The 13,130-nt window shown below is 44.4% G+C and overlaps 1 protein-coding gene across 14 annotated transcripts in view; it reads left to right on the top strand.

Moving 5' to 3' along the window:
* The window catches only part of MGAT4D (MGAT4 family member D), a 103,118-nt gene that overhangs the window by 45,412 nt on the left and 44,576 nt on the right, over positions 1-13,130 (top strand). For all 14 annotated transcript variants that reach the window (XM_038400429.2, XM_038400425.2, XM_038400430.2 and 11 more), the window contains 2 exons: positions 3,770-3,903; positions 6,690-6,736. In XM_038400429.2, the coding sequence (XP_038256357.1) occupies positions 3,770-3,903; positions 6,690-6,736 (181 nt within the window). The remainder of the gene's footprint in view (positions 1-3,769; positions 3,904-6,689; positions 6,737-13,130) is intronic.

Raw genomic sequence — 13,130 nt, 5'->3', positions numbered from 1 at the left:
AATTCCCTTTGCAAGGTCCAACTCTACATGGCTTTTGGCCTTTCTCATTTTATCTCTACATGTTCTGACTCAGTCAGGTAGCTTTCCTTGCTAATCCCTCCCATCTTCCACTCTCCTTTTTCTTAATCACCTCTCTGAGATGCTTGCTCATCCAGCTTGGTCTACAACTCCTGCCTATGAATTTTTTCCCCTTTCTTGGGATGCAGGCTTCTGATAGTTTCTGCAACTTTGACTTGAAGTAATTCCAGGCTTCCTCCATCTTTAGATCCACAAGTTCTTCAGTCCAATCCAGTTCCCTAACTAATTTCCTTAATTTTTTAAAGTTAGCTCTTTTGAAATCAAAAACCCTAGTCACAGATCTATTTTTGTTTATCCTTCCATTTAGTTTGAACTGAATTAGCTCATGATCGCTTGAACCAAGGTTGTACCCTACAACCATTTCTTCTATGAGGTCCTCACTACTCACCAAAACCAAATCTAAAATGGCATCAGATTTAGAGCATTCATTTTTAAAGGCCTGAACATCAATCTGTTCTCAATCAAAGCAGAAGGGCTTCCACCAGAAAATGCTATCTGGCAAAATGGAGACATTTCTCCACAAGGTCACAACAGAACCAATTATCCCTACAATCTGTGGGAACTCTTATTATTTTAGATTACCTACTCACTGTCAAGATGTTGGGTCTTTCCATTAGCTCACTGTGGGTACACCTTGCAGCAGTCAGCAACTTCCATTCTTCAGTTGAGGACTATGCTGTTTTTACTCATCCAACAACAACCAGATTCCTGAAGGGCCTCTTTAGAACTTTCCATCTGATGGTGAAACCAACACCACAATGGGATCTTAATCTTGTTCTTTCCATACTTACCAGACCTCCCTTTGAACCACTAGCCACTTGCTCCTACACCTCCATGAAAAGTCACTTTCTTAATTGCCATCACATCAGCCAGAAGAATGAGTGAACTGGGAGTGCTTATGGCAGATCTGCCACATACCACATTTCATAAGGAGAAGGTTTCCCTTTGCCTCCATCCAAAATTCATCCCTAAATTAATTCCTGAGTTTCATATGAATCAATCTATTCACTTACCAGTATTCTTTCCAAAACCTCATGCTTCCAATGAGGAGAAAAGACTTCTCTCTTTACATCTGAGGGTCTTTTGGCATTCTTTCTGCAGACAACAAAACCAATCAGGAAAATGCCTAGACTATTTGTTGCTTTAGTAGAGTGATCTAAAGGACAAGCATTATCTGCTCAGAAACACTCAAAGTGGACCTCTGTCTGCATCATTCTTTATCAACTGGTGCATATTTCTTCTGTGGATGAAGAGAGAACCCATTCCGCTAAAGCAAAATCAACTTCTACAGCATCTCTTTGAGAGATACCTATTCTGGACATCTGTAGGCTATCTGTAGCTCTAGCCATAGTTTCATGAAACATTACACATTAGTCCCGGCCTCTTCTTGCACAAGCAGTTGTGGGGACAGCAGTATTACAGACTGTTATACCAACTACATCCACACACTTCCCTCATGTTTGACTGTCACTCATATGCTGAAGTATTAGTGTGGCTCTTTAGCAATGTACATTGGTAAATTCTGGCTCCTTCTCCAGCTCAGGTTGGCCACTCCTGATTTAAGCGGTAGTGTAGACAAGCTCTTAATCACTTAAAATCGATCTTTCTGTAGTTAATAAACCTGTTTTATATTTTACCTAAAACAGTGTGTTTTGGTTGAAGTGCTTGGGAAATCTCAGCTCAGTTTACAAAAGCTAGTGTGTGTCCTCTTCACATTGAGGGAGGGGTGGACTGGGTAATGAACTTACTCTGGTCAGGCTTCTAACAGGGCAAGACCATACAGTTCTGGGGTGCAAGACCATACAGGCTGGAGAGTTGGGGGGAATTTGTTGAAGCCTCTCTCTTCTTGGTTCATGAGTGGCTGGGAGACGCATTCATGTAACACAGTTGGGTGTGTCCCTGCCTATGGATGTCTGTGTATGTGCAGTACCTGCCAGAGGTTTGTAACTTGCCAACAGTATCACAGCGTGAGAGGGAGCCCAGGTTGGTGGGACAGAGTGCTCAGTAGTTCCACAGTCCAAGCTGCACGCCGGGAACACAGTCACAAGCATCAACAGCCCTATGAAACTGCAGAGCCAAAAGCATCCACCCCCCTGACTCCAAATGCACGTGCCTGATCCTGTTTGTTACATTGTTGTAATGTAGGGACTGGCAAACTTTTTGGCCTGAGGGCTACATCGGGTTTCAGAAATTGTATGGAGGGCGGTTATGGGAGGCTGTGCTTCCCCAAACAGCCAGGAGTGGCCTGGCCCCCACCCCCTATCCGACCCCCCTGCTTCTCACCCCCAACGCCCCCCACCCCAGGACTCCTGCCCCATCCAACCCCCGCTGTTCCCTGATGGTCCCCCCAGGACTCCTGCCCCATCCACCCTCCCTGCTCTCTGTCCCCTGACTGCCCCCGAACCTCCTGCCCCTAACTGCCCCTGCCACCCCATCCAACCCCCCTTCTCCTTCCTGACTGCCCCTCCCGGACCCCTGCCCCATCCAACCAGCCCTTCTCCCTGACTGCCCCTAAACCCCCACCCCTAACTGCCCCCTGCCTCTAACTGGCCCCCACCGCCCCCATCCAACCCACCCTCTTCTTCCTGATTGCCCCCCCGGGACCCCTGCCCCATCCAACCCCCTGTTTCCCAACCTCTGACCGCCCCAACCCTTATCCACCCCTCAGCCCCTGACCACCTCCCAAACTCCCCTGCCCTCTATCCATCCCCGCTACCTGCCCCCTTACCATGCTGCCTGGAGCATCGGTGGTTGGCAGCACGGCTGCGCCAGGACAGGCAGCTGCACCACCCGGCTGGAGCCAGCCACGCAGCTCAGAGCAATGGGTCAGGCCAGGTTCTGCAGCTGCGCTGCCCCAGGAGCTCACAGTCCCGCTGCCCAGAACATTGCGCCAGCGATGCAGTGAGCTAAGACTGTGAGGGAGGGGGGACAGTGAGGGAGAGGCCAGGGGCGAGCGTCCAGGGCCAAGAGCTCAAGGGCTGGGCAGAACAGTCCCACAGGCCGTAGTTTGCACACCTCTGTTGTAATGACTTATGATTGCAGTGTTCAGCAGTTTGTCTTCCGTTCTGCTTGACAGCAGTTCTAAAATGGCTCTGTCAAATTTAAAGGGTGTCAGGAGAGGAATCATGGGGATTTGTTAGTTTGAGCCCCCCAATTACAGAAATTTCTGTACTTTCTCATAGTCATCCCAGAATGCACCAAAAGAAAAATCACAGATCAGAGTGCTGAGCAATTCATTCAAACAAACTTGGAGCTGTGTGGATGCAATGATTATAAAGGAAAGTACCTTAAACCAACAAAACAAAATGGTGTATACACACTTTGGTTGGATATATTTAATTGTTGCACTCAGAGTGCACAAAGTAGATCAATGTAACATCCCTGTGTAAACATGGTCAGAGTCCTCAAAATTGCTTAACATCTATGTAATGTAGGCCCAGTGCCTACAGCGTACAAATTAAAATGACTCCAACCTAGTTTACGGTCATGACACACAGCATATCCCATGCCATATGGCAGTTCATACCCTGTCAAAACTCTGCATAAACATTAATTTGTTGATTAGTCTATTTTAGTTCCTATTTATGATGGTCCCTTTTCTGTGTGTTATTTTCATCATATAAAATTGCAAAAACTCACTAAATAGCCTCTATTTGACTTGAGATGAAATTATTTTAATTTCTGTTTGCAGTCTCCCTGGTGATGGGTATTCCTACTGTGAAAAGGGGAAAACAAAGTTATCTGTTGGGCACGTTGAACTCTCTCTTCTATGAGATGTCTGCAGAGCAGAAGAATGATTGTGTAGTGGTTATCTTTGTAGGAGAGGTAAGTTAGTATGAATAGGTGTATTTATGTTAATAAAGAGACAATATAGGAATCTATGTGTGAGTACAGTAGTGTATGAAACACTTTCATTTACTGATCATCATTGCTTTTGGAAGGATTTTTCCATGCAATTGAAATATGGGAAAAGATCCCTACTTTTCAATAAAGGACCAATAACATGGTCAAGAATTTGCATGGAATCCTATTTAATTAAATGCTAGAAGCTGACATACCGTATTCCTTTGTATGTTGGCAGTCATAAAATTCCCAAACTTTGTGCCTATTAGGACATGTGTAGTGGTCAGTGCCTTGGTCTTGTCTAGAAAAGAACTGTGAAAAAAAGATTATACAGGTAACAACTGTCACATTATATTCACAGGCACCCTTGCTCTGCTTGCAGTCACATCTCTTTCAAATAAAATCATGCAAATTCATTTTTGTCTTTTAACGCAAAGTATTCTATTCTCAGAATGAAAGGATTTGAAAACTGTCATCCACAAAAGTCCATAGAAACTGACAAAATATGAGCTTATTACCTTAATTTGAAAGAAATAGAGGTATTTGTCAGCTATTTAGGATTATTAGTATTTTACAAGACACTCTGACGCTCTAGCAGATTGCATGTGAAGTGACAGTTTTTCAGAGAAAAGTAAATACTGTGGTTATAAAATCTACAAAACATAATAGCTCTTATTTGAAAATGATGTGCATAAATTAGGTTTCAGGTAACTGGGAATTTTCCTCTCCCTGAATCTCTTGTTCTTATGGTGAAAGAACTATAGCTATGAAATACACCTAATAAAAGTGCATTATTTAGCAACTCTTTGCAGACAGATGGTGGTGGTTGGGGACCCACATCCGCTCTCACAATCTAGCTGTCTTTATGCATTCTTTAACTGCTAGTTCCCACTTATTTAATAAATGTAATTATTAAATGTAAAAGAAAGTGTACTAATTTAGTTAACCACATTTATAACTGTTCAAACTATAAATAATACCTAGATCACACTTCACCTTATCAGCTTAAATAGGATCCTGATGTCTCTTTCTGGTCCAGATCATTATGATAGTTTAATTTTTAAAATTAAATTGTAAATTTAGCTAGACTAGAAAATAAGCCAGTAAATTTAGACTGTTTTACAGTGGGATAAGTCCGGTAGAGGGCCTTGCCCTGCAAGGGGTCTAGGTTACAGTGGCATAAAGAAGCTACTTATGAGGGGTAGGCAATAATATGCCATCCCTGAGGTAAAAGTGAGTAATACTTGCTTTAAAGGAGAGGAGGCCAGGACAACTGGGGAATATACCAATTCAGTTACTCCATGGTGACTCCTGCTGGTGGAGCTCCTATCACTCTTCAGTGGGAATTAAAGTTGCCTCTTTGGTGGACCCCTAATGGAGGGCAGAAGCAGAAATACTAGGTTCACACTAGAGTTAGCCTTGATCAATTGACACAGTATTAATTAAGACAATCCCTCCCTACACTGAGAGATAAATTACCTTTAACACCATGTTATTTAAGAGGTGTGCAATTATGTGCTGCACCTCCAGGAGGTGCAGCACACACAGATACAGCCCAGAGGGTGGGAGGCTAAGATTGCTTTAAGCTCTGCCCCTCCCCCAGTATGCTTCCAGTGTAGGGGCTTGTGAGGGGTCCTATGTAAGGCTGTTACAGCAGCTTTGCATAGTGCCTGCACCAAAGGAACTCCCCACCAGCCAGCTAAAGATTTTTTCTTGTCTTTTTATGCTGCTGTAGCAGTGTATAAGGGCCAGGCCAGAGTAGTATAGAGTAGGAAGGATGGAATCCCTCCCCAGGAATCTTCAGGGTCACTTTCTAATTTGGTGTAATTTCCCAATTTAAAAGAAATGAAGTGGCTTCGGGCACAGTAACTTTATTAGCCCTTGAAGCTTCTGGGGATCGGGTTCCCAAATGCTTGCGTCATGGGTAACTCTAAGTAGTATCATGTCTGTAAGTGGGTAACACAGTTGTTGAAGTAGCTTTCTCTTGTCAACCCTCAACAGCTATGTATTCTTGACTTATTGCTGTTTTAATGTACATCTTGTGATGAAGCTTGGCTGTAACTTTTTAAAATAACCAATCCTAAACTAGCAGAATCACCCCTACAGCTCCAAAGGGACAACACCTTTAAGCAGTGTTAGATTTTCATTCAGTTAAAACCTGAATTTTCCATACTAAAACTGCTAGTTGTATGGGGCAGCAATAATGAGCAAAATCTGACATTCTAATTTCCAGGCTAAATGCCACCAGTTAGTTAAATGAGGAGCAAACTCTTGTTTAAAACTTTGGATATGGATAGCCCTAGGCAAGGAAAGTTTGCACAGGTGAGTTTTCTCACCAACAATGGGGATCAGGTTAATAAAAGTTAGTGATTTTTTTGATGATCAATCCAAATGACCTCTTTACTGAGAACAGGATCAGAGGGACATACTAATTTAGTCCTCACAACTAGAGGCTGTAGACAGATTGCTGCAAATCTGTGATCTCTCTCTTACTAAAGTGATGAGAACCTGTATATAGTCCACACACAAATCATTTAGACACAAATGAAGCATCTATGATTTATAATATAAATTCAGATGCCTGGGTAACACAACAATATTTAGTTGTAGGAACACTGATATAATTACTCTTGCTTAGAATTAAAAAATTAGGCAGTGAAGTGTTTTGTGTGTATACTTGTATCAGTTAGACTGGAAGTTAATGAAAATATTAAATTGGGTAAAAAGAAGGAGTGTGTTAGATACTTTTTTGTTCTCTACTTCTTTAGGTGAATGCAGAGTATGTTAACAATATTGCAGAAAGTGTTAGAACCAGGTAAGTCCTCCCTCAGAACCTATTGTATGGCTAGTTGCTTTTCGGTTTTACATGAAAAGTTGCAGCGTTTCAACAATGAACTACAAAATTAAAACTTGCTGAAATGGTGCCATTACTCACATTTCATAATTCAATGCTTTTAGGTTGCATTCTAACCTTTGAAACATGCGTTAATTTTCTTCAATATGAGCCTGCTTTCCAAGGAATTAATAGTGCAATCCAAAGCACCTTTGTATTCATACACTGTCCACATTGACCTCAGTCCCCTAAAATCTATAGCTATCTGTGTTGAGATCTGTGACATTTTCTAGGTGTCTTTGTTTGATAGTTTGGGTAGCTGTTCTTTTTTAAGGGCCACAGATTTTGGATAGCTATCTGCTTCAATGAAATGCACTAATTCAGTTATCTATATTGCGATTCAGTATGAAGTAATTTTGAAAAGACTTTGAAAGACTGAATTCAAGTGCAACTGTTGTGAAGAAATAAGCTGGGGCTGAGATTTCACTGTAATTTTGTTTGCTCTTATCCTACTCTCTGGTAAATGTTTAGTAACACTTGAAAAACTAAAAGTCTTTGCTTGAAAGGGACAAGTGCTTGAATTGTCCATTTCAATGGAATATTGATTGCAGCTACGTTAGCTGATTGTGAAAAATATTGCATTGTTGATGCTGTGTTTTAAGTATCAACCTTTACTCACTAAAGAAGAACAATTAAATGCAAGGAGGATACAGAGTGGAAAGGCAGTTGAATGACAAAGAATATAATAGATAATATCTACATCCAGAAACTGGAACTGAATGACAGGATGGATCTGTGATGCATTACCCCCCTTTAAGGTGCCACCTGATGTACTGGGATACCACTGAGCCCACCTGTTCCACCAGCATGGCCCCCTTTATCCTGTCTTGCTGAGGCAGGCTGTTAAGCCTGCTCTAGAACACACACAGACAGGGCCACACCCAGCTGCAGAAAGACAGACACACTGAGATCAGCTCTGGGAAGACTCAGTTTAAGGGACTTGCCCCAGCACTCAGGTGCTCACTTCCCTTGGAGTGCAGACCCAAAGGTATATTGTCTTGTGCTGTATAGGAAGATCTGCACAGCGCAAGCTCTTAAAAATTCATCCCTCTCCCTCAATGTGAAGAGAGATATGCACTACTTCTTTCCCCTCGGCCTTGTTAGAAATTGCACAAACTGGATTTAATAATAAACAAAACAAATTTATTAACTATAAAAGGCAGATTTTCAGTGATTATAAGGGATAGCAAACAGAACAAAGTGGATTACCGAGCAAATAAAACAAAACACGCATACTAAGCTTAAGATCTTAGAGACTGGTTTCAAGAAGCAATTTCTCACCCTAAATGTTATTTTAGGTAAGTTGCAGAGTTTCAGTAGCAGGGGTTGGGAGTGGTAGGGGTTTTGGGGTGCCGGATTCAGGTGGCGCCCACCTTGGACAGCTCCCCAGAAGCAGCAACATGTCCCTGCTGCTTCTAGATGGCAGCACAGCCAGGCGGCTCTGCACGCTGCCTCCGCCCACAGGCGCTGCCCCTGCAGCTCCCTTTGGCTGCGGTTCCCAGCAGCAGGGGCTGAGGAACCAGCACTTGGGTCGGGGGCAGCTCAGGGAGCCCTTCTGGCCATTCCTCCACCTAGGAGCAACAGGGACATGTCACTGCTTCCAGGGAGCCACGCGAAGCCAGGTAGGGAACCTGCTGGCCCCATGCCAACCAGACTTTTAATGGCTCAGTGTGCGGTGCTGTCCAAGGTCCCTTTTCGACCGAGCATTCTGGTCGAAAACCAGACACCTAGCAACCCTATTGAATATCAGAAATACCAATTTATAGAGCTTTCTAATTGATAAAGTGCAGGATAACACAGCTTTTACTGTACTTAGTTTCCCATTTTTGGTCTCATTTGACCGCTTTTTATCTTTCAATACTGGGAACAGTATTGGAATGATGCTGTGTTTGCCAGGGTTCAAGTCCTGCCGGGCCTTGCAAAACCCATGCCAGTCAGTGATCCACACCTGGCATGCTTGAAATGATTGGGGGAATCTCATGCTAGTGACAAATGTCATATTTGCAAAGGATTCAAATGCTGTTCAAAAAAAGATAAGGCAGTGAGGATAAGTGCTCGCTTATAGGGGCAGCCCTTTGACCCCCATCAGAGTGTTCACACATGGCGAGCACCCAAGTTCATCAACTTTGATATGGAGCACTCCACTGGAGATGTCTGTGGCTCCTCAGGACCATTCTCCAGGTGTGAAGAAAAGGCTTAGGCCTTCTTCAGGTATGGTTCCTTGCTTGGTTGCATCAGTTAGAGGCAGAGACCTGAAAAAACATTCAGAAGAGATACTCATCTCCTCCCAAGAGGGGATTGCCACCTCCGGAGTTTGTGCTAGGTCTGTCAAGGCCATCTCCTGAAAGACATTAGAGGAGCCAAAAGAAATTTGTGGAGCCAAAAGACAGCACTGATCCCAACAACCCTGGAGGGGTTACCAGAGTATGCAGCCACAAGAGACTTGTTTAGCCTCTCAGTACTTGTATCACTGGCAGGGGAAGGTCCACAGCCAATATGGATGCCCAAGGCTCATGCCTGTCAGGATCGAGATCCTATGGTGCCACTACCCAAACCTCCACAAAAGCCTGTGTAGTCACCTCCCATGATTTCCCCAGTACCGCCATCCCTGGGATGAGGCTATTTCTCACCAGTCCAATCTGGATTTGCATCTTCACTGTCAGAATCATCTGACTCTTCTTCCCCAACTCAGAGGTGAGGTCCTCTGTTTCCCACCCAGGAGAGAGAACATGCCCTCCATCAGAGTCATTGGGACCCTGCGCCATGCAGCAGCCCCAGCATTGGTGTCCTCCTAAGGGTCAATGGCCAGGGCAAGGATAGGTCCTGGGCCTACATAAGTGGCCATTATGGACACTCTGTGATCTTGCCCCCATCCCCCAGTTGGGCTAGGACCTCCCCTCAACCATCTTGCTTGCTCTCATGGAGAGTGCACCGGAGGCACTGGTACTAAGAGCATCATTCCCTGGTACTGAGCAGCCAAAAGCCGCTCAGGCATCCTCCCTGATACAAGCCACAGACCAACCACCACCTCAGATGTTTGTTGCATCTTCATCCTCATCACCAGATGAGGCTGTGGAGCTATCAAGTGATATACAGCCACCAAAGGACCACAGAGCTTATCAAGATAATTTAAAAAGAGTGGACTCTGTACTTGACATTCGGGCAAAAGAGGTTCATGAAAGCTTTCATATGTTGGTGGACATCCTAGTATCGGCGACCCCGGTCAGGGGGGTGCTACCAATTAATGAAGCCTCTTGGAGCCAGTCAAGGCCCTTTGGCAGACACCCTCCTCCTTGCCCCAGAAAGTAAAACAAGTTGAGAGGAGGTACTTTGTCCCCTATAATGGGATATGAACATTTTTTTTCTCATCTCCTCCGGGTTCTCTTATGGTGGGGTGGAAGCTGCAAATGAGTGGGAAAGACAAGGACAATAAGCTTCAATGCCAAAATACAAAGACTCAAAGAGGCTGGATCTGTTTGGTTGCAAGCTTTATTCTTCAGGAAGACTACAACTAAGGATTTGCAAACCAACAGGCTCTCCTGAGTCAATATGACTTCACCCTCCAGGAGAACATCATGAAATTTCAAGATACACCACCAGAGGACTGTAGAAAAGAATTTGAAGTAATGGCTGAAGAGGGTAAGCTGGTCGGCAGTACTGCCCTCCAGTCCTGGACAGTTTGGATAGTGCAGACTTGGCTGCTTGAACCATGGCATCAGCTATTGTCATGAGAAGGTGTACGTGGTTGCAGTCTTGTGGTCTATCTCTAGAAGTCCAACAGACTATCCAGGACATACATTTCAAAGATCCCTCCCTCTTTTCAGAGAAAACAAATGGCAGGTTTCATAACTTTAAGGATTCTAGGGCAACACTCAAATTTCTTGTGATCTATATCCCAGCAGTGGAAAGAAAGCAGTTTCATCTGCAGCAGCCATAGAAACACCAGGGTTTGCTTCCCAAGCTCAAGATCTGCTAAGGAAAAAGGGCAAAGGTTATAGGAGATGCCCTCCACTGCCCTCCTCCTAAACATCAATGGCTCACCCTGTCCAACTGCCTCATTCAAAGAGGCATGTTGATGGGTTTGTCAAGGACAGTGTACCAGTCACCATAACTCCCTCTGTTCCCCGTCATTTGTTTACCAATCGCTTATCCCACTTTCTAAATGCTTGGGTCCACATAACTTCAGACCGGTGGGTCTTGAGCACAGTGGAACTGGGTATGCCAACCAGTTAATTTCTACTCCTGATCCCCCTTCCTTAATCCTCTCCAGGGATCACCGTCACAAGATTTCCCTTCAACAGGAGGTCCAATCTCTTCTTCTGGCAGGGGCCATAGAGGAAGTCCCCTTGTACCTCAGGGGAAGGGCTTCTATTCCCACTACTTCCTGATCCCCAAGACAAAAGGGGGTCTCAGGACTATTTTAGATCTAAGACAGTTGAACAAATTCCTGAAGAAAATAAAATTCCACGTGGTTACCCTAGCTTCAACTATCCCTTTCCTGGAGCAGGGGGACTCGTATGCTGCCCTCAACTTAAAGGATGCTTAGTTCCATGTTGCAATACATCACAACCATTGGAAGTATCTCAGATTTGTGATGAATGGGTGCCATTATCAGTTCACAGTGCTTGTGTTTGGTCTGTCAGCTGCTCCCCAAGTGGTCACAAAATGCATGGCAGTCGTGGCAACTCACCTACAAAAATTAGGTGATCATATATTCCTATACCTGGACAACTGGTTGATCAGAGGTTGGTCTAAGGCTCAAGTCCTATCCAGTGTATCAACTGTCCTGTCCACATGCGATGCACTGGGGATCCTAGTAAATCGAGACAAATCAATCCTAAAACTGGTACAGACAAAAGAATTAATCAGGGCAGTCTTAGACTCCACAAAGGTCATGGCCTTGCTACCACAAGCCAGGTTAGAAACTTGACAGGATTTAGTGCTGCAACTGAAAGCATGCCACCTCACAACAGTATGCAGCTGCCTCAGTCTTCTTGGTCACATGGCAGCATGTACCTATGTAGTTCAGCACACCAGATCACACCTCAGAAAGCTGCAGGCATGGCTAGTATCCATGTGTGCCCTGAGTCATCACCATTTGGCTAAAGTGGTTGGCGTGCCAATGTTAATATTGTCATTTCTAGACTGGTAGATGAACCTTCTGAAAGTTTGCATGAGGATTCCCTTTCTCCCCCTGCTACTAATGTGTCTTTTCTGGGCTGGAGGGCTTATATGGGGTCCCTGCAGACTCAAGGTATTCAGTAGCCTCAAAAGACTCATAAATGTCAGGGAGTTAAGAGAGATATGTCTAGCCTGCTTGGTCTTCCTCCTCCATGTAGTGGGGAAAAAATTGTTAATTCCGACACAATTCGGTGACCATGTTTTACATAAACAAACAAGCAGGAGCACAGTCGAACTAACTGTGCCAGGAGGCAGTGTGCCTCTGGAACTTCTTTTTAGCCAACCCAGTTCATCTCAGAGCTGCTTATCATCCTGAGAACATATTGGTGGTTAAGCTGAGCAAATCCTTCCGATCACCATGAGTGGTCACAACGTTCAAATGTGGCCAGGTCCATCTTCCAGCTCCAGGAAACTCCCCAAGTGGACTTGTTTGCAACAAGAACTAATAGAAAATAACATCAGTTCTGCTTCCAAGGCGGGCTTGGTCCAGGTTTGTTGACAGATGCTTTTCTCTATCCTGGAAGAAGTTTCTCCTATATGCTTTTCCCCTGATTCCTTTGCTTCCCAGGGTTGTTTTTCAAAGTGAAACAAGACTGTGTTCACTTCATCCTTGTAGCACCGGCATTGCGTGATCAACACTGGTACTTGATCCTGATATCCTTGTCAGTCAAGCCTCCCCTGTGTCTCCCATTGGATTTAGATGTAATTTTCTGGGACTCCATTCCAACCTCCAAGCTCTTCTTCTTCTGACAGTGTGGATGCTTCATGGCTGATATCCTTTGGAAAGTCCTGCTTGAAGGACATTCAAGAAGTGCTTCTGAATAGCAGAAAACTCTCAACTAGAAGCACTTACATGGCTAAAAGGAAGCATTTCTCCATCTGGTGTCATGCGAAAGGTGCATCTCCAGAGCAGGCATCCCTGGACCTCGTGCTAGACTATCTGCTAGATCTAAAACAGAGTTTGGCTATTAGCTCTATAAAGGTGCATCTGGCAGCCATTATGGCCTTTCACTTCTTGGTGGATGATAAATCTTTTTTCAAACCCCATCATTACCCACTTCCTAAAGGGCTTGGTCAGATTATGCCCATATGTATGAGACCCCATCTCTCCTGGGGATCTGAACTTAGTTCTAGC

The sequence above is a fragment of the Dermochelys coriacea genome, chromosome 4 (genome assembly GCF_009764565.3).
Source record: "Dermochelys coriacea isolate rDerCor1 chromosome 4, rDerCor1.pri.v4, whole genome shotgun sequence".
Classification (NCBI taxonomy): Eukaryota; Metazoa; Chordata; order Testudines; family Dermochelyidae; genus Dermochelys; species Dermochelys coriacea.
The sequence above is the reverse complement of the archived record's forward strand: the minus strand, read 5'-3'. Positions and strand labels throughout refer to the sequence as shown.